We start from the raw sequence: 22500 nt of genomic DNA on the forward strand, positions 1-22500 counted from the left end.
ATAAAAAAAAGAATTTAACATCATCGATACATTGATGTCCTGAGAGGAATGTTTCAACCGTACCCAGTGTCTTTCTTCGGGGACTTTAAATAAGTTTGTTGGGGTTTTTTTTGTTTTGTTTTTTTGTTTTATTTGTGTGTTGTTGTTTTTGGTTGGTTGGTTGGTTGGTTGTTTTGTTTTGTTTTTGTTGTTGTTGTTGTTTTTTTGTGTGTGTGTGTATGTGTGTGTTTTGTTTGTTTTTTTTGTTTTGTTTTTTGTTTGTTTGTTTTTTTTTTGGGGGGGGGGGGGTTGTTTTTGTTGTTGTTTTTGTTGTGTTTTTTTGTGTGTGTTTTTTTGTGGTTTTTTTTGTTTTGTTTTTTTTTTGGGGGGGGGGGGGGGTTATTGGGGGTGCCGGGGTTGATTGTTGCCGTTTTCTTTGTTTAATGATCTTTAGGTTGAAGCACTCGGTGCGTTGTTTTCAATGATCGTGTTTGACACGCATGTCAGTGCATTTTGTTCACACTGCTTTCAAGGATTCAAACTACATATTTATGTCTACTGATCATTGTGCAGCGTCACAGTCGGAATCACCGTGCGTGCATTCGATGCTTCAACTTCAACGCTGTGGAGTTCATTTATAAACTGGCAAAAATCAAACAATTGTTACATGCGGTGTTCCCGTGTGCGTATATGTGTATGAGGGTACGGTTTGTTTCAGTGTTTGTTGATGTTTCTTTTTTTTTCTTCTTTTCTTTATGTGTGTGTGTGTGTGTGTGTGTGTGTGTGTGTGTGTGCTGGAAAGGTCTGCCACGGTATGAGTACCCGGGTACGATAAAGGGAATTCATCATGAAACATAATGCAACACGCACACACCACACACACACACACACACACACACACACACACACACAAACACACACAAACACTACACTTAGACCTCGAGTGGTGGTTTCAGTTATAATTGGGCACGCACTTTTCTGTTTCTTTTCAAGTCTTTTCTTTTTTTCTTTCGGATCAGTGAGACCGTAAACCGAGCTATCACTCTGTACAGGATGTACTTAACACACATAGTAAACAGAACCCACGGCAACAATGGGCGGGTTTCCCTGGCAAAATTATGCACTGAGAAAAAAATCTCATTGATCAGTGCCGGAAGCCGATTCAGTTTGAAATACACCAGCACTGACAACGGCTCAGTGATGAAAATAAATAAATAAATAAATAAACGGACAAAAAAAACGGATAAAAGACCATGATATTGGGGGCAGTAATAATAAGTATTTGGGTGGCGCAGTAGGCTAATCTGGCGACGCGCCCTCCCTGCACGCTCGACCGAGTCTTCGCGGGGGAGAGCACGGCGCTCGGAATTTCACAGTCGGAAATCTAAATTGACAATACAATACAATACTGGCAATACAATATGTGTGGTTCGTCCGTCGGGATCGACGAGGACCATCTAGTCATCCTGGGGGTGGGTGGGTTGGGCTCTGTGGGTGCGCAGATGACTGGTCTGGCCAATCCGCGCCTGGAAGGTTCTGACGCAGTGTGGACAGGAGATGGTGGTGGCTGTCGGGGACTTGCTGGCACTGCTTTTCCTGGCCTGTCTGCGTTGCTCTGCTGCAGCGATTCTGTTGGCCTCACAGGATTTAGTGCAGTTTCTTGGGGAGCCGGTGGTCTGGTATGCGAACTACATAGCCTGCCCAGCGCAGCTGGGCCTGCATCAAGATCAGTGGTGTAGATGCTGGGCAAGTTTGCACGAGTGAGCACCTCTGTGTCAGGGATCTTCTCTTGCCACTTTATGCCGAGTAGTTTTCTGAGGCTGGTGGTGTGGAAGTGGTTCAGCTTTTTGGCGTGGCGTTTGTAGACCGTCCATGATTCACATCCATTGAGCAGTGTGGTGAGAACTATGGCCTTGAATACTTTGAGCTTCGTCTCCAGGGTGATGCCTCTCCTGTTCCAAACGTTCTTATGGAGTCTGCCGAAGGCAGCGCTGGCTTTAGCGAGTCTGGCATTCACCTCGTCGTCGATGACAACTGTACGAGAGAGTGTACTGCCCAGGTATGTGAACTTGTCCACCGCGTTCAGTCGTTGCCCGTTGATGAATATGTTTGGTTTAACGTACGGCTTTCCTCAGTGGACGGCCGAGCTGGCTGGTGCATCACCTCAGTCTTCTTTGTGCTGATTGTCACAGTGAGGCCAAAGTTGTCACAGGCACGGCAGAGAACTTGTCGACGCTGTGTTGCATGTCAGCTTCGGAGGCAGCGTTGAGAGCGCAGTCATCAGCAAACAGGAAGTCGTTGACGGTGTCTGTCCTCACCTTGGTTTTTGCTTGGCTTTGAGCCTCACTGAGGCTGAGGACGGTCCTGAGGTTGAAGAGTGAGCCATCTGTACGGTACCTGATGCCAATGCCTACGTCAGCGTCTCTGAATGCATCTGTCAGCATGGCTGAAAACATGAGACTGAACAGGGTAGGGGCAAGAACACACCCTTGCTTGACTCCGTTGGAGACCGCAGGGAATGGTTCTGAAGTCTCTCCGTTGTCTTGGACTCGGGCCAGCGTGTAGTTGCCGTATGATGGTGATGAACTTTCTGGGACATTCGTACTTCGCCATGATTCTCAAAAGGCCATCTCTGCTAACAGTATCGAAGGCCTTGGTCATATCGACATATTAAATATAAAAAGGTGTTGCCGAACAACACTGAGAATAACGGGAAAAATAAGCAGTGCAGAAAAATAATTTGAAAATTATGTCTTTGAAAAGTAACTGAAGAATTTTATAAATAATTGGGGAAAGGGACAAGATAACATAAATACCAAACCCTCCACTAATATCAACGAGCGTGCTGTGGCAGTTGGTCTTGCAGTTATTTATCAGCCGTTCTAATCTGTTCATCGGGAAAAGGGAGGCGAGTAATAAAATGTTTTCAATCAAACGGGAAAACTACCACAGAAGTTCAGTCCCTTTTCAACGGTAGGTGACGAAGATAACAATAAAGCTGTTCAAACATAAGCTTTAGAACACATTGGCAGTTATATGGAACGTAATGACTCAGTGACAGTTTCAGCAACTTCAAATGAAATGACGATGCTCTTCGTCTGAATATTGACCAAAAAACAGTATCCTTCTAAGGCTTATAGTTTTCCAGCTGTTGGGCATTCCGGCAAATGGTATTTGCGCATGTCATATGACGTCATGTAACTTCCTGCCTTCGTGGAACGAAGATCAAGCTGTGTACTTCGTCGGCGACTGCTGACTGAAATTCATTGAAGTCCACTCATTTTTTTGATGTGATGTCAGTGATATTGACAAGTATGTTAGTGTTTCTACTTCATACATGTGATTAACGAAAAATATACTGACTTATAGTTTTATTTTCAGTCATCAATATGAAAGTAGGATCACAACAAGACTGAATCTGCCACATCTTGTACTGATGTGTCATGTAGTCATGACTGTACTCATGTTTAGATTTATTGAACTAATGAAGCATTACGTTTGGTTGGCTGTCAGAACTATCAGCCCATGATATCTAAAAGAAGTTCAAAGGTGAGCATTTACACCTATGACCCACCATCAATCTGGATCTGTCAGTTTTCATAATTTCAGTGTGTGTGTGTGTTGTTGTACACTGTAACTAGTGTTATACAGTAAATGTGTACACACTTGTGTACCTGTCGATCAGTGGTAATTATTGATTTTTTTTTTTTAAATTCTCAATGAATAAGTAATTGTTATGTGTCCAGTGTGACTGTTTCAGTATAGCTAGTCATGAGTAAACAAAAACATTAACACACCCAATTTGACCTGGTTCGGAAAAATGCTGCCTTGGCCAAATCAGCCCCACCCATTTATTTGAATAGACGGGTGTGAATAGGACTTGTCACAGATGAAAAACATCGACATGCTTGGACAGTTCTCTTTCTTAGATTTGAACTGACTTTGTACAGGCACTTCTTAGTGACATTACAAACAGCAGTTTATGATATAAAAAATTTTATAGGTAGTTTCTCATAAAATTTCTTTATTTTTTGTGACTAGTAATGCTGTTTGGTGTTAAAAGAGAAAACAACAACAAACAGTCATAATAAAACAGTCAATTTTTTGGAAAGGGAAAGTTCGACAGAGAACCGTTACGACGTATTATGGTAAACCATAAACTGATCAAGTTAACTGATTTTAAAGAGAACCATTACAATGGATTGTGGTAAACCATAAACTGATCAAGTTTTGGTAAACCATAAACTGATCAAGTTAACTGATTATAACCAGCCGCCGTGGCGAAGTGGTTAGCGTCGCGGACTGACGGCTGGGAGGACGCGGGTTCGAATCCCAGCGGAGGTGGGTTTTTCGGTCCGTGGCCAGCTCCTACCCAGAGTTGAGTGTGCTGTGGGCTTAAATGGGGAGACTGGGACCACACAGTCGAGTGTCATCCACTTCAAAGATGCGTCTTTGGGTGTGTTGCTCTAATTACCTGACCAACACTGCAAGTGTCTGTATCTCTCAGGCCTGGTTAATGCCGGGATATCATTATGACAGGAAGCGTAGAGTACAGCCTTGTCACGCAGTCCCAAACCAAAATGGACCTCCATAGCAACATCGTCATCATCATCGTCATCCTCCTCCTCCTTCATCGTCATCAATATAAAACAAAGAGTCTCAAAGTCTGTGGCCTTTCATGCCCTGCTCTCATGGTGACCTCAGTTTCGATACCCCTCCACTTCCGTGCTTGGGGTGAGTCCTGTCAATGTCGTCAGTGTCGACGGATTCATGGGGGGCTGTTGTTTGAGAGACGTGGTGGCGGTCTCCACTCTGGGAGAGACACTCACTCAGTCTGGCTCCGCGACTAAGCCATTATTGTCGTTAGTAGGGGGCTTAGTAGGTGGTGTCCTAAGTACGTTAAAACAGAACAGGCACCACTGAACACCACCGAAGTGACTCAGCAGCAGTGCAGGGTCTCCTCTGGTGTGTGGCCTCCAGGCAACCTAACATCGATGGTTCCATGTGGACTGCCGACGCTGGAACTGCGACGGAGGAACCCGGGTGTGGCCGTGTATGGGGGAATCTAAATGAGCGGCGTGGGAGTAATGCCACTGAAACGGCGCAGATGATGGGGCAGCAAAAAAAAAAAAAAAAAAAAAAAAAAGTTAACTGATTATAAAACATTACAATTTTTGTTCATAATTTACAAATATTGTGTGACAATTCATGAATTAAATGGCAGTAAACAGATCAGAACTGTCAGGTTTATCATAATTTATGGATTATCTGGTACATTCAAGTGTATGTATATATGTCAGTACAGCAATATTCTATATATCTATCTACATATCTATATATTACATGTGAAATTCATAGGGGGTGGGGGGAGGGGTTGTTGTTTTTTTATCTCAATATTTCTTAGTATGTTAGTTTGCAACTCTTATGATAATACAGTTTTAGTTCTGTCCAAGTCTCTGGCTCTTTATTTTATACTTTAAAGTATGCTAAAATGAAGATATTTTGATGAAATTGAACAAATGGAAATGAAATAAAAATCAAAGAAATGATGTGGTCATTTTTTTTAAGAGAACATGACCATATGGGGGTCAGTATTCATTTTTAGAAAGTTCCTAACTTTCTTGCATAAATTTGGAAACGTTGATTAATTTGACTTTAAACAGTGAGCTTGTACACTAGAAGACTTTTAAAAGTAAAATAATCAGATGTTATTTTCTGTATAAAAGATTTTTAGATAATGAATACTGTAAAGCATTACAGCTGTTTGTGTGTGTGTGTGTGGTTGTAAAGTCTAGCATTAGTGCATTAGTGCATGTATGCATGGACAAACACACACACACACAATGACACAAAAAACATACATGCACATAAACACCATCATATGTCACATTATGTGTATACCCATGCACATAGTGACATACACACATATATAGAAAGGCAACTATTGAAATATCGATTTTTTTTTTTTTTTTTTTTAATTGTTCATATGATTGCAAACTATCTCTAAACATATTGACTGGGTTTGGTGGTGGTTGTTTTTATACAGGTGAGAATGCCAGCACCTGAAACAAGTTGTACCATGGATCAGGTGAATTATCTATGCTGAAAGTGAAACCAGACAAGATACAAGAGAATCACTGTCAACTGAAAACCACCAGCCTTCTCCAGTTCTGTTTGTTCTGAGTAAAGACTGACACCTGCACCTGCTACCTGCAAAACTGCTGTTTTCGAACATCACCCACACCACCACACACCTGAGCAACAGTTCAGAGATGACGTGTAGAGATCGATCAAATGAATTTTTGTCTGCAGTAAAACTCTTACAATCCAGACAGGTAAAATAACATTTGTCATCATGCGTCAAAATATTTTGATTGTGCATTTGCTTGAGTGTGTCACTGTTTGGGATTTTTTTTTAAATATGTTTTAGTTGTAATATGTCTGTAGATCTATGTAAAATTTAATTGCCCCCTCCACATCAGAAATTGAGTGTAGCACTAGCAGGGTAAAAATTGTCATACACGTAAAAGCCCATTTATACACATGTAGATACAAGTAAATGAGTTGCTGCTCACAAACACAAAAGAAGAAGAAATAAGATAAAAAAAAAAAATCATTTACATTTTTAATCAACTAAAGGGAAAAACATCATTGCATACCCTTCAGATTTCATTTGTGCGGCTTTTACTCAATACCTTTGTTCTTGCACTGCCACACTGTCGTGTCTGTTGTGTTGATTGAACTGTTGTGCTTTCATTGTAATTACCACAACAGTTTCAAGAATTGAATTGTATGTTGTTTGAAATAATCATTTGTACTGGGTTGTTGTTGTTTTTTGTTATTTTTTAACAGGGCAATGGAGTGGGGCACAGACAGAACAAAGCCTTACAGCAGCGAAGTGAATTCACACAGATTGCAAAGTAAGGAACCAGTCATGTGTCTGATGATATTGAAAGAGAGAGAGAGAGCTTTTTAAATGTGTATATATTAACTTGTGTTTTTCGTCCTTGTCAGTTTGTCTCATGAAAATTGAAATAATGGGAATTCCAGGATTATATAAATTATAATGAATGCATGAAAGATTGAGCTTTCAAGCTTGGTGACAATGTGAAAAACAGTCTGTTTACCATGAAATATGATGTTTACTAAAGTTGCCTGTGGTGGTGGTGAACTGTCTAGTTGACACTTATGGTGGCAAAAGAACTAAAAGTGAAGACTGTTGTAAACTTTTATCAACATTTTTTCTTTTCTTTCAGACACATCGGGAAAGATCTCTCCAATACATACACAAAGTTGGAAAAGCTTACAATACGTAAGTATAATTATGATAAATGTGTTGTATGAGATTGAGAGGGAAGGATTTAAAACCAAGGAGCCATCACGCTGTGGGTTCCCAGTCATGGCCCAGTATCATGATTGACAGATATCAGCATCATGGGGTGGGTGGGAGAAAGAAATGAATTTGTTGCCAACATGATCAGTATCACTATCAGTGTTGAGATGTCAGGTCTCTGGTTAGCATGTGATTGAGAATAAGAGAAGATATTATCGAGTACCTAAAAGTGCAAGCAGCGAGGCAATGATAGTGAAAGGGGTCTTTTTCACTCTTGTATGTAAACAGTATGAGTGAGTTATTCCTTTTCTTTTTTTTTTTTATCTCTTAACTGTGATCAGTGAATGTTTATGTGGCTATGGACAAGTTTTCCTGAAGCACAGTGATACGGCTGATTTTACACGCGGCTTTAAAATTGAAAAATTGTCTGCCTTGACTAGCACTAGCAGCAGTAGAAATCATGAATGTCACTTGGATCTTTTAAAGCCCTGAGTAAGTAGGATGAATTCCTTCGTCATCATGACATGTCTCATCCTTTTCTGTCACCTGTTCTTTAACATCGTGACAGCTGAACCTTGGCAAAATGAGATCAGTGTGGTAACTTTCTCTTTCCTGCGCATTTATCAATGTTGTCATTGATTTTGCTGAACAAAAGTAGTCAGTGCCTAGTAGTAGTACTCCAGGTAGGAGTCCAAATAAAGAATTGTGCCTGACATCCTGACCTGTGAGCGCTGGCTGTCTGACGAGAGTGCTTGCCAGCTGCAGTCAAGGGAGTAAAGATTATTGTTGTACCCACTCCTATAGACATAAAATGAGACGGTGGTACTCCTATAGACACAGATAATGAAACAGGGTGATTATACACAGGGGGATACTCCTGTAGACGTAAATAATGAAACAGTGATTTTACAGGCTTGTTTTGTTAATACTTGTGATTCAGTTTAGAGGAAAATGAATGTAAAAATGCAATATATCAGGCGATATGAATTGATGACGGTGGTGGTTTTCAGTGGCCAAAAGGAAGTCCCTGTTTGACGACAAGCCGGTGGAAATACAGGAGCTGACCTACATCATCAAACAGGACATCAAGAGCCTCAACGAACAGATTGCTCAGCTTCAGACAGTAAGTTTTTTTGTTGTTGGGTTTTTTTTCCCCATTTTCTTCTTTTGTCTTTTTTATTTGTTTCTTTTTTTCTTTTTTTTCTTGCATTTTTACGTCCATTTTTTTGTTTGTTATGTGACTCATCCCCCCATCAGTTTCAAAGCTTAACAGTTCACTTCTCAAGAAACAAAATGTTGACAGTGACCTGTTCAGATTTTCTCTGTCTCAGTGTCTGTCATCCCATCTATCTCTGTCCCTCTCTGTCTGTCTCTCTGTCTCTCTCTAGCCTTCCCTTCCTCCGTTTTCTCCATTTTCTTTAGTGTTGGTTTGTTGTTATTGTTGTTGAAATGATTGTATTAGAAACACCTTTCTTGTCATGTTTTTCTGTTTTCATGTGAGTGAGGTCCAGCTGTTAACAAGAGAGGCAAGGCCTTCAAGACTCACTTGTGATAAATTAAGTCCCCTAGCATTAATTACAGAGTAATTTCCCTTCTTTACTATCTGCACCAAAACGTTTGCAAAATAAATAAAAATTCCATGCTTAGCAAAAGAAGTTCCTGTTTGAACAAAAAATGATAATAATGACTCCTCTTGTTGTTGTGTCAGAATAAGAGGTCAAAGTGCCAAGTTTAGAGATTACAAAAAATATAAATATAACAGTAAATGCAGTTTGCATATAATTAGGCTTGTTTTTTTTAATTTTTTTGTGCCCATCCCAGAGGTGCAATATTGTTTTAAACAAGATGACTGGAAAGAACTGAATTTTTCCTATTTTTATGCCAAATTTGGTGTCAACTGACAAAGTATTTGCAGAGAAAATGTCAATGTTAAAGTTTACCACGGACACACAGACACACACACACACACACACACACACACACAGACAACCGAACACCGGGTTAAAACATAGACTCACTTTGTTTACACAAGTGAGTCAAAAATCAAGCTTCACTGAATTTGAGATTGTGAATTCGCTTTGGCATGCAAATACTTTTGAATTAATGTTGTTGCCTTTGTTCAGCAAAACAGATACAGTATCCTGTCAATATCTATACATAGTATATATATATATATAGAGAGAGAGAGAGAGAGAGAGGGTATATTGATGGCTGAATTCAGTTGCTTTTGTAGAAGAAACGGTCCATATTTGTAAACGATATTATTTAAACGTAATTTTAGATAAAAAAATTTCCTTTATGTAGCGTAAGTCTATGTGCTTTCTATATTGCAAGTTACAGCAGAAGTTGTTTGTTTGTTTTTTCTTTCAGCTTGCCAAGTCACAGAAGACACAAAATGGCCACCGTCACCATCTTGAGACACATTCCAATTCTGTGGTTGTTGCCTTACAGGTAATTAGATGCCTGAGCATCCCCTGTTGATCTTTACCATTCATGTCCCCTTGCAGTAGATAGTTTTGTAAAAGACTGGTGGTTTTGTGTGATCCCAGGACGTCCATGCTTGGCTTTGGGGGGTGGGGCAAGTTTCCACCCAGTCACTTTGCTTAGCAATCCGTAGTGATTTGTTTGTCTGTATTATATAAGCATTTCTGTGATTTTGTTGTTGTTTTTGTTTCTTTGTGTGTTTTTTGTTTGGGGTTTTTAGGTAGGGGTTAGGTTTTTTTCCTCCCTTTATTCTGTTTACCTTTTCAGTTTAACACCCTATGATAGATAGACACACATAGATGTCAGTGTTATTGAACAAAGTGTAAGATGCTTATGAAATAGATACATTCATATGCCAGCATTATTTGATTTCTCAAATTTTGTACTTTTTTTAATATTTTTTTTATATAATTGTATGTGACTGTTTTCAACCTGTGAAAAGCAGTGACAGAGTACCAGGATCTGTATAGACCATTTTGGAATTGATAGATAAGCATATTTGGTCAGTACCATTCTCGTCCAGAGCTATTACCACACACAAAAAAGAGGAAGATGGCATTGAAGAAGTAAGCCTTAACACCTGGTAAACAGTGGTCTTTTTTCATGAGCTGTGTAAATCAAATAATTACTTTTCACTCTTGTCTGTTTCCTTTTGCCTCCTTGAAGAATATGGCTCCCTCTTTTTTTTTAAACTTTTTTTTTGTATTAGTAGGACTAAAGGTGCTGTTTTATTGTTATAAGATGTATTATTTTTATATTTCCTTCAGTCCAAACTGGCGACAATGTCAAATGACTTCAAGCAAGTGTTGGAAGTGAGAACAGAGGTAAGTCAAATTTATTTGAATGCTGGTGGGGGGGTGGGGGGGATATTTTGGGGGTCTGTAATTTGAACTGGGAATAAAAAGAAGAATGACAAACTACAAAAACAGATGATAATGTCTGTTGGTTGACATGCCTGAATTTAGAATGCTAGAAAAGCTACTTTCAGGGTAACTGAAAAGATCAGTTCCATCATTTTTCAAGTAGATGACATTCTGCAATATGCTTGACAAATGCTTGTTTGGTGTCATATACTGTACCATGTCAACACAACACATTATGTGTGTGTGGTTCGCTTCTTTTTTGTGTTCATTTTTTTGTTGTTGTTGTTTTGTTTTTTGTTTTTTTGTTGCAATGGCAGACACAGATACACACGCTTGCATGACATCCAAAATACATCAGCAAAATGGCAGATTGGTGTTTATGAAGCACACTTGTATTACAGAATCTGAAACATCAGAAGAACAGGCGAGAACAGTTTTCACAATCAGCTGTGTCTGCCACACCCACTCTACCCCCTTCTGCATTACAAGGACACCACAGTGAGTATGCAGTGAACGTGTATGTCAGACAAAGCGATTTGGATGTTGCTGTTGCTACACACAGACCTGCTGAGCTTATTTGTGTTGGAACATAAAAATGACACCAGGTTGAATGAAAAAGCATGCAAGTATATAATGCAGTGTTCACTGCAGTTTAGGTCTACTACTGATCAGGTGCCCGCTGATCAGGTGGTTCAGGTGCCCTTAACCAAAAGACCAGATGTTCTTGACCATCTAAAAAGATGTAAAAGATCACGAGTGATTTGGAAAAGCAGTGTGAACAAATGGTATCGCCAATAAACCTTTTTTTTCATACCACCTGCTAACCAGTGCTAAGGAAGGAATTGCATGGTGATTTGATTCTTTCATCCGTCTGTCTGGCGATACAAATCCATATTTGCTGTTTGATGGCTTTCATTCATAGTTTGAATGCAGCGTGTGCAGAAGTGCTCAAAGATAGGAAACTTTTCTTTCCCCATCTCTTTTTGACAGCCTTGGCTGTAAATAGTTATATTGAACCTTGTCATTGCAAATTCTGTACCATTTCATGGATTTGATTCAGTTTATAAATGATGCAACCATTTTGTTTTTTACATATTTTTGCAGAAGTGTGGAAAATCTTAGTATATCAGTTTGGGTATAGTTCAGCCCAGCCTTCTCCTTGCTTTGGCCTGTGAACTCTTCATTTAACTTGACATATACAGAGATCAGCATGGAGCAGATTTGTCTCATGAAATTCTTGTGTATAAATTTTCTGGGGAACTTTGGCCTTTTGTACTTGGTGCATAAACCATAACACTTTTGAAATCTTAATGGTTTTGTTTTAACAACTACAAAGACAATATAAAGATTTTGCATTAAAACATATCAGTGATCATTTTCTTGACTGCCATTGGCAAAGAAGAATGGAAAGCATTCCTATGGTGTCAGACACTTTTTCTCATATCCAGAAGACAAACATCCACACTATCTGTAGTTGAATACATTTAAGGTTTTACATTAAAATTTCATTGACAACAAAAATATAAGATAACCTTTTGTTTTTTGTATAAAATCCAAGGCTAACATACATGTACGTGTGTGTGTTTATGTGTACAAATGACCAAAGCCTGTCTGAATGACAGGAAATAAAATTATTAGTGAGTGCCTAAAGGCAGCTGACAGTTGGCTCTGCCCAAGTAGGTAGCCCGCTGTGCAAATAAATGATTCTGTGTTTGTAAACGCTTTTTTTGGTCTCTGACCAAAGATAGGAGCTTAATAAGTATCAATGATAAGGGGGGAAAACAACATGACAGAGCATTGATGATGATAGCACATCATTTCAGCGGGTTCGGTGCTGCTCCATGATGAAGCGAGTCATGGCGGGGATGTGGCCATTGACATGGACGGCCTGGACAGGACTCCCTTCCAACAACAGCTGCAGGTCATCCAGGACCAGGTCAGTCCACTCCACAAACTGTGCAGCATTGTGATTGATCATCTGAAGAATATGCCTGCTTTTTGGGGGTCATTTCAGTAAACCTAACAGACAACATATTATATCTATAGACAACATTACATTGTGAGAACTCCTGTGTGACATGTTACTGTCTTGATTATCTAAATAATACTGTATGCCTGCTTTTTGGAGTCATTTCAATAAGCCTAACAGACAAACAGCATGTCATATAGACAACATTCTGAGTTCGGGTAAGAACTTCTATATGACATGTTACTGTCAAAGTTCACGTTTGTTAAAGTAACCCCCCACATCCATACCTTCTGGAAATTGTGTGTCAGAGATTTCCGCTTTGCTATCATTCTCTTTTTATTTCTGGCTTTTTTTCCTTTTCTGTCTGTCATGTTCCCTCTTATTTTCTGCCTTACAATCCAGTCACTGATTTAGCTTCTTTTTTGTTTCCTTGTAATCCTTGATCCTTCTTGCCTTTTCCCAGACTTTTTTGACTGGGCATTCATACTGTGTCATATATATATATATATATATATATATATATTGTTTGTTTGTTTGTTTTTTGTTGTTGTTTTTTTGTTTTGTAAAAAGTAAAATGTTTCTGTTAGGTACCTTTTTGAAAACTTCTGGTGATAAATTGGCAGAATGCTCTACATCAGAGGTATGTCCTTGGTTATTCTGTTTGAAAATGACTATACTTGTGCCTGATTTTTTTTTTTTTTTTTTTTTTTTTTTTTCAAGTTTTTTTCTTATTTCTTTTGGAGGGGGTTGGGAGTTGTTTTCTGTCGTTGTTGGTTTTTAGGGGGTCTGTTTCTGGAAAGCAATATTGACAATATTTCCAAGTCCCGATATTACCATGTGTGATCCGCTGGGCTGCAAGCAATAATGATAGGTAATAGATAAATAAATGAATAAATAAACACGCTTGTTTCTGTGCAGGATGCATACATCCAAGAGCGTGCAGACACCATGCAGAGCATAGAGACCACCATCGTGGAGCTGGGCTCCATATTTCAGCAGTTGGCGCACATGGTCAAGGATCAAGAGGAAATGGTGCAGAGGTATGTTTGTGGTTTATAGGGAAAAAAACCCCCCACAAAAACAGCAGTTGCAAAACAACACGGTACATGACATTTTATATTAATCATTAAACTCTTTCATACAAATAAAACTAGGCTGTGCCGAGTATGTCAGCCCTTCCACTTGATTTATCATCCCCAGATAACAAATGATAAAAAAAAAAAAAAGAATCAAAGCCACAGAAAAGGAAAGGAAAAGAAAAGGCCATATAGGTAAATTGCACTGTAGGATTGATAGCTAGTGCCCATTCCAGTGTTTGCAATATTGTTAACTAACCCCTTTCCAGTGTTTGCAATATTGTTAACTGACCCCCTTCCAGTGTTAGCAATATTGTTAACTGACTGCCAGAGCAAAACTAAACATCACAGATAATACATCATAGACTGCGGAAAAGAGAGGAAAAAGTGTCAAGGCTCGCTGGGAAAAAAAAAAAAAAAAAAAGACAAGAGAGGCAAGGCCTTCAAGACTCACTTGTGATACACTTTTTTTTTTAAATCTAATCGTTAAAATGTGTTATGTATTTGTTATTATAAAGCTTCAGGTTAAAAGGGAAAAAAAGTCCTAACGCCAGATTCAGCTTTGGGTTAAAAGAAAAAGAAAAAAAGTCCTAACGCCAGATTCGAACTCCGCATGTTCGGGTGAGAAGAAACTGTCTTACCCATTACACTATTGTGGCTCCTTAACTGACGTTCAAAAATATAATATTTAAACATGCTATTTTAAAGGGCGATAAATCGATTGCGGTATTCACAGTGAGAATGCTGTTTAAATCATATTATTCTGGTGTATCTTGGGCATTCAAAAAATCTTTAAGGGCAGTTAACAATTCTTTTTAAGTCCGCGGTAAAGGAGACGTGGCTATTGCCGCAATAACACTGCAACATTTAGCCGTTTTCTCTGGATCTAGATAGATGTACAAGTTTCAGTTAGTTACACCCGGTTGACACGGTCGATTCAATTTCTTTTTTATGTTCATTCTAGTTTTATAGTTTTAAAGTTGATATGAAAATTGAGTATTTTGTTAAACTAATAACACATAGAGCCAAGTACAAGTACTTCTAAACGTCTTATGAAGTGAAAAGGACTTCATTTTGAGAAAAGTCAAGACTGGAAATTTTTACGTTTCATTAATTCAAGGGTATTAACTCACATGGTTTATTATTTTTTAACTGTGAATTCCGACTGATTCTGTGGATATTTTTATGGCGGTTTGGGGCATAATCCAGTAAGTGATGAGGCGTTCACAAATCTTTCTCTGAATAAATATTTAACGGTCTCCTTCTCCAACTTTCCTTCACATGTTATCGTGTATTGTCGATTGAATATAGGATTGAACGGGCAGGTCAACAACTTGAAACAAAATGGCGCCGTTCGCGTTTGCGAAGAATATGAGCACGCGCTTTGAATGTGTATAAATACGTGTACACAATTGATTTTTGCCCATGACCTTCAGGGCTCAGCCAATAGATCTATAAAGTCCACTCGTCGTATTGATTTTAGTATTTTCCGAAAAAGACCACTTGGGCGAATGAACATAGTGAAAGCCCTGTACACTGAGAGTAAAACACACAAGATTTTTATGTATTGAGTATAATTTCAAAATGTAATGTTTAAGATGTGAAAGATCAGTTTAAAACAAATTAAGTCCCCTGGCATTAATTACAGATTAATTTCCCTTTTTTACTATCTGCACCAAAACATTTGCAAAATAAATATTACTTCCATGCTTAGCAAAAGAACTTCCTGTTTGAACAAAAAATGATAACAATGACTGCTCTTGTTGTTGTGTCAGAATATCAGATAAATGCCAAGTTTAGAGAAAAAAATATATATATGTAACAGTAAATGCAGTTTACATATAATTTGGCTTCTTTTTTTATTTTTTTGTGCCCATCCCATAGGTGCAATATTGTTTTAAACAAGATGACTGGAAAGAACTGAAATTTTCCTATTTTTATGCCTAATTTGGTGTCAACTGACAAAGTATTTGCAGAGAAAATGGCAATGTTAAAGTTTACCACGGACACACAGACACACACACACACAGACAACCGAACACCGGGTTAAAACATAGACTTACTTTGTTTACACAAGTGAGTCAAAGAGGGAATGGACTGGGGAGGTAGAAAAACCAGACAGTGAAGGAAGCAAAAATGCAGAAACAAAGAGAGCAATGGGAAGGAAATGTTAGCAAAGAATTTCCAAACGGTGGGAATGCTATTTATACTGAAAACATCCTTGGCATCCCATGGATGAGTTTGTGGCTGACATGATGAACTTACCCAGTTTGGGGGTTCATTTCTCTAGTGATCGACTCCTGTGCCTATAATAAAAATGTTGTCATGGAAGCCCATCCTCGCTTGATTGCTGTGTTCATAAAGGCTACAGCTTCCGCATTCACTCATTTCTCTGTATATCTGTGAGTGTTTTGAATCCTGTCGTTAAGACAGCTGTACTCCATTTGTTGATGTTTCCATAACCCACTGAACGTTAATGGTAAAGGGTCTTTAAATTTACGTGCATATTTGATCATCTGAGCTATGCATCATCATCCTATGCTGAGCTGAAGACACAATGGATATGATTTCACTGCTCCTATGGTGGTAAAAGGTTATGCAAACTTTGACCTCAACTTTGACATCAGTAAAACCAATAATCATGCTGCCAACAAATAGCTGATAATGAGGGGGATGGGGGAGGGGTTATTTCTAACCTGTGTGAGGGGATAAAAAAAAATAATTTTTTTTTGGTGTGTTGGCTTGTCTTGTAGTTGTCATTTCATGTGTTCAAAGTGTTTGATGTATAAAAAAAAAAGAAAGAAAAAAAGAGCATATGTTTTAGTGTGTGTGTGTGTGCGCGCGCGCGCATGAGTTAGATGAGTGACATCAGTTTGTAGTGACAGTGTACAAATTTATTTGTTTTATTATTTCCTTATCTACAGTCAATGAGTTTCGTAACATGAAAAGTGCTTTCAGCTCTGTTGAGAAAAAGCGCTGAATAAGCGTTCAATATTATGATGATTATTATTATCTGTTTGTTTGTACACAAGTCATCTGCTTGTGGGTACATACGGAGGGTGTTTAGGCACTTGCAGGTCAGCACATATGTTGACCTGGGAGACCGGAAAAATCCCCACCTGTTAAGGCACTAGCAGGTCTGCACATGTTGACCTGGGGGATAGGAAAAATCCCTATCCCAAAGTCACCGGATGCCCATATAGGGATCAAACCCAGAACCCTCAGATTGAAAGTTTTAAAATGGCAGCAGAAAGGCTCAGTATCTCTTTTAAAAAAATGATAATAATCAAGATTTATCGGTTTAGCTGCAGATTCTGAAAGAGATTGTTCGTGTTCGTTCTTTAGTTTAACGTCTTTTCACTGTAAGTGATATTAGACGATATGAAAGAGATTGGAAGAGTAAATGTTAATTTGTTAGCTCAAATCTGGTGACATTGATGTAACTTGTGACAAGTTGTGCCATCTGTCAGTTGGTGGGTTAGAAGGTGTTTAGAAAATAAAACATTATTCTTTGCATGTGTGAATGTAACTTGGAAGTGATTGTAAACATGATGATATCAGTGTGTGCCTGTGTAAGCACAATGTTTTAAATAAGTATATGTACCAGTGAATAACCTGTATGTTGTTTTTTTAAAAAGAAGAGATTGTAAAATATGTGTATGTTTATGATCCCATGTTCTTATGGCAACTTGTCTTCAATTTTTTTTTTTTTTTTTTTTTTTTTTTTCTGTCCTCAGGATAGATTCCAATGTTGATGACGCCACAGTGAACATTGAATCCGCTCACTCTGAAATCCTCAAGTATTTTCAGTCAGTGTCCTCCAATCGATGGTTGATGATCAAGATTTTTGCTGTTCTCATCGTTTTCTTCATCATCTTCATCGTCTTCATGGCATAACAGAGAGATCTGAATGCACAGACATGGAACAGTATGAAAAATCACCAGAGAAAAAAACTGGACTTTTCCTTTTCCTAGACTGTCACTATTTATTGAGGCACCATCTTGCAGATTTTGTGCAAGGAGAGTGCAACGGGGGTGAAATCTATATTGACACAGTTAGAGATTTGGGTTGTTTATTTAGTGAGGATTTTTCAGGTGGAAACTTATGGTGGTCAGATGAAGGTAATACTGCAGGCATTCATTTGGCAGCTGTGATTGACTGCATGCACTGATAGCGCCAGCAGTTTTTTGGGTTGTTTTTTTTTTTTTCTGGTGGGAAACCCTTTTTAACAGAGCTGTATCATAGTGTTTGTCTTGAGATTTAGAGTTCTGTTGTAGGAGATCATGACCTCATTCGTTGTAGCCTGTTGTGGGATGCTCAAGGATTAGTGTTCTTTGTAGCAGTGACCAGACTGAACATATCTGACTCCAGTTGGAGAAACTGCTGGGACTGTTGTCTCAGTGCCAGACATTGGGCACGACAGGGAAGTATTATTGGTGGTGAAAGAATGAACTGGGAAATAGCATAGCAGTTCCTCTCGAGAGATGGTTGTGTAGAAATCTAGTTAGTAGGGGTTTTAGGATACAGGGACTTTTAATTATTGACTCTTTTTTTTTTAAACTTTGAGTAACTGGGTGAGTGCTGCAGATACGGTGAAGGCCTTGTCTTACTGCAGTTCTCACTCCATGCCTCAAAGTGAATGATTCTGGTTCTACTGTGATTTCAGCATTAGTTGAGTGGTGTGTGTATGTGTGCATTATATTACATATGCTTGTGTGTGAATGTGCATGCATGTGGGAGTGCCCCAAGTGAGTTGCCTTTCGCGCTCTCCCTTTTCTTTTCTTTTTTTTTTTTTCTTTTTTTTAATTTTTTTTTAAACAACATGAGAATATGTTTATATTTCAATTAAGTGTACATAGTATACTAAAACCCAGAAGATACCATGATGTTGGACAGTCCTCAGATCTTTATGGGTGAACTGGTTAATAGGGCATGTCAACAACCAACGGGTTGACCTCGGTGTCATGTTTTTGATTTGTATTCAGTCGGTTTGGTTCAAGTGATATTAGACCACGTATTTACACACACTACCCCCAGCACGATGGCAATAAAACTATGTAAAGAAATCTGCTGATGAATGTCACTTGGAAATAGAGCTCACCTGTGTCTTGGGGGTAGTCAGTATTTCACATTTACCTTAATTAAAGGCACATACTGTGCATGCACTTTTCAAACAGTGAGTTGATTTTGTGTCTGTTCAGTTTTCCTGTACCTGTCTGTACCTGAGGTATCCCTAAATATGGTGATAGAAGTAGTGTTTGCAGTTCTCAAAGGCCTAGTTTTGCAGTATGTCTATTGTTTCAAATATGTTCTTTGTGTCCTTCTATCACATATGGATTGAGTGACTATATTTGATATTTGGGGATGCAAGACATAACATTTTTGAGCTGAAGGGACTCGGCAAATAAACTGGAAGTGATCTCGTTTGGGGGTATTGTTTTTGGAAAGATACTATGTTTGAATTGAAGAACACTCTCATGAAACATGGAAGAGTTTGTAGTTATATTTCTTGTATTGTATGATAATCAAAATTCTGAAACACTGCAGCTCATGAAGCTTTTGGTATGAGGTAATAACAGTACGTTTTTTTTGTTTGTTTGTTTTTTTCAAGAACAAAGAAGCAATTGGAAATAATGCTGCCTGCTCTGGTTAATTTTTGTTTCTTTTCACAGTGAATCTTGTTGTACCAGCAGAAAACTAAGATATCACACTGATAGCAGCAACAAATACAACAGCAACAAAACATGAGAAGGAAAGTAAACGTGGAAATGGAAACTTCCTGGATCTCTTTTCAGGACATTTCTCATGCATGTGCATGAATGTGTGCGTGCACACATGCCAGCATATACACACTCACACATCCACACATGCACAACTTTGAAAGCTTGCCAGAAATACACTTTCTATATAGTTCCACTGTTCTGTCTTATCTCTCCTGCAACTCCTTGTGCACATCCTCCCATCACAGTCTACACTTTAATTCCTGGATATAGCAAGTCATTCAAAAAACAAAATAAACCCCACCTAAATAAAAGACATTTGGCACTGTTGGCATTTGTTCTCTTTGTGCATTGTGCTCAGCAATTATAAGAGCAGAAATAAGGTATCTGCATTGTGGTGACATCAGGACTTCACTTTTGTCTTGCTCTGTTTAGACCATGGCCTAAGTTTTACATAGTGAATTGGGCAACGAACTGAATGAACTATCACCCAGTACGACTTACAGTAAATAGTCCTCACCAATGTTTGCATTGTGCCATGGTGGCTCTGCTGTCCACTTTGTTGTCACCAGAGTCTCTGAGGCACAGCACAGTTGTTTCATTGGGCAGGTAGAAGGGAACCCACAGCATACACATTTTGTTGATGACACCAAACATACTTCCTGTTAGTTTTGCTGTTTGTTTAATGAGTTGGTGTGTGTGTGTGTGTGTGTTAAAATTCAACTCTGTTGTTTGTAACATGCATTGATATTCAATCAAGCTTTAACCCTTGCTCTTCTGGAATTATTTGCGATTTTTACAAAATAAATACCAGCCTCTTAAAAAAAATCACAAAAATTAAATTCATGCTCAAAAGCATGTAAAAGTATATGTTTTCTTGAAGGAGGGTTTCACAGTAAATGAAAACTCCTAAATGAAGGTTTCTTGCTGAAATATTGGATTTCTTCCATACCAAATTCTAACATGACCCTACCCCCATCCTGCTGATGTACCTGTAGCATGTAATCATTATCAGGATAACCAGAAGCATCACTTTAGTTTTCTATCATGCTTTCATAGATGCTATTGTCAACATTGTGCGGAAATTCAAATAAAATTCTAGCTGCCCCCTCTGCACTGTATGTCCTGGCAGCCATGTTGATACGGTCAGCAGCTTTTCGCGGTACAAAATGCAACAAAAAAAAAACAAAAAAAAACATACACACTAGAATCAAGCCAAAACTTGCTGAGATATTGCTTCCAACACAGATAAAGGCAGTGGCCATTTGCAAGGAAGTAAGCATATGCAAGGGAGTGGCTGAAATGCTGATAATGCAGTTACCCACTAAACCACGAATATATTCGCGATCAAAAGTGGAAGGTTTATGTCATTGATTTATTAGTTGTTTTTTTATAAGCAAATTTCAATGAGATGAGCACAAGGCAAGACTGGTGTATACATGTGTGTGAGTGCGTATGGATGTGTGAGTGTGTTCTCGGCAAATATTCGTGTGTCCATGTCCTTTGTTTTTGTACCATTTGCACACATGGAAGTGCCTGCTGTCATATTGTTCAGTAAATAGTTGAACTTGAAGCCTTGGATTGTGTTCTCACAGTGTGTGTGGTCTTTGTTGTTAGGTGCATTGTTTATTACTAAAAAAAAATTACAAGGGATAAGACAAAAAAATACATTATTATATAGAAAAGCAAGTAACAGAAAAGCAATGCATATTTGAGAAAGATGTTTGGCGCCATATACTGACCGTGTCAAACTTGTGCAAGTTGAAGCCAGTAGGTTTGCTCTCTTGGCCTAATGTTTGTGGCAAACACTGTACCAGGATGCCCTGAGGTTCAGTTGCAGTTCAGTCAATCAGCACTGAACATTTCTGCTTTATGTGTGTGTGTGTGTGTGCGTAAAGTAAAGAAAGATAGGTACGCAACGTTTACAAAGAAAGTCTTGGAAGCAATCATTCCTGACAAGCAGGTCAGAGTTTGGACTAGACTGTTGTTGTTTTTCTGTAAAAATGACCTTAGAGACACTGTGGTGGGAGGAATCCATTTCCATTATTTAAATAATCTGTTTATTCTTCTCACATGAATCACATGTTGTTGTTTTTTGTTTGTTTTTCTTTCTTTACGTTCTATGGGATTGATATTGACATTGTTTTCTGCCCTGATATGACTGAGCTGTAAGCAGCAATGATGGATAAATAAGTACCAGTGCATTGATTGGTGGTTGTTGTTTGTTGTTTTTTTTGTGTGTGTGTGTGTTTAAGGCTTTATCTCAACAGTCGATGAGCTAAAGAATTGGATTTGTGTCTGCAGTCAGTGTAGGCATCGGATGACGGCAGCAGTTTTTATGCGCTGCCTGAAACTTCAGACTAGTTAAAGAGAAAGAAAATGCACTCTTCAGATTGTGTCCCACTTGGTCAGAATCTGCTGATGGGGAAACTGTGTCATTTGGTCTCATTTGAATGGAAGCAAACTCTTGGATTTCTTCATAAAGATGATGGCAGCAAAACTGTTGGATGGATCTTGAAGAAAAGTATTATTTAAGTTTATAAGTTAACAACCTCCTATCCCTAATGGAGGTTTTTTTGGTTTTGTTTTTTTGTTTGTTTTTTGTTTTGGAGTTTGTTTGGGTTTGTTTTTTTTAAAGCTGAAGAGGACGGGACTGAATGAATTTTTACTTGTCATTGGTTGAAGGCAATGAGGATGATAAGGCATTACTGAATAAAATTATGCATACTCTTCTTTCGGGGTATGAATGAGTTGTGAATATGTGTGAATTAGCAGTCTGTGATTTATATTGATCAAAGGGAACAGCTGTTGTAGTGTGGGGTTTTTTTTCTGTTCATTGTACTTTTTCTTTCTTTTTTTTCCAATTCATTTTAACTGGAAGAGATTGTTAAATGTAATGATAGAGAAAGGCATCATGTTTGTCAGTGCTTATTCTCATGTGTGTGTGTGTGTGTGTGTGTGTGTGTGTGTGTGTCTCCATGATTGCCTGCCTCATGTGAATGCAGAATATTATTGTTATTAATCACTTGTACCATGACATTAGTCATTTGGTGAATCAGATATGTTTCAGATCTG

General features: G+C 38.5%; 1 protein-coding gene across 1 annotated transcript in view; it reads left to right on the plus strand.

The window, feature by feature from the left end:
* The first annotated feature begins 3188 nt into the window (after positions 1 to 3188).
* Positions 3189 to 22500, plus strand: part of LOC143281332 (syntaxin-5-like) — a 20573-nt gene continuing 1261 nt past the window's right edge. The window contains exons 1-11 of the mRNA XM_076586529.1: positions 3189 to 3291; positions 6026 to 6314; positions 6832 to 6899; positions 7236 to 7291; positions 8323 to 8435; positions 9683 to 9763; positions 10564 to 10620; positions 11061 to 11157; positions 12483 to 12595; positions 13547 to 13668; positions 17442 to 22500. The exon at positions 17442 to 22500 is cut by the window's right edge and continues 1261 nt beyond it. Coding sequence (XP_076442644.1) covers positions 6252 to 6314; positions 6832 to 6899; positions 7236 to 7291; positions 8323 to 8435; positions 9683 to 9763; positions 10564 to 10620; positions 11061 to 11157; positions 12483 to 12595; positions 13547 to 13668; positions 17442 to 17601 — 930 coding nt within the window. The 5' untranslated portion in view covers positions 3189 to 3291; positions 6026 to 6251 and the 3' untranslated portion in view covers positions 17602 to 22500. The remainder of the gene's footprint in view (positions 3292 to 6025; positions 6315 to 6831; positions 6900 to 7235; positions 7292 to 8322; positions 8436 to 9682; positions 9764 to 10563; positions 10621 to 11060; positions 11158 to 12482; positions 12596 to 13546; positions 13669 to 17441) is intronic.

The sequence above is a fragment of the Babylonia areolata genome, chromosome 4 (genome assembly GCF_041734735.1).
Source record: "Babylonia areolata isolate BAREFJ2019XMU chromosome 4, ASM4173473v1, whole genome shotgun sequence".
Lineage (NCBI taxonomy): Eukaryota > Metazoa > Mollusca > Gastropoda > Neogastropoda > Buccinidae > Babylonia > Babylonia areolata.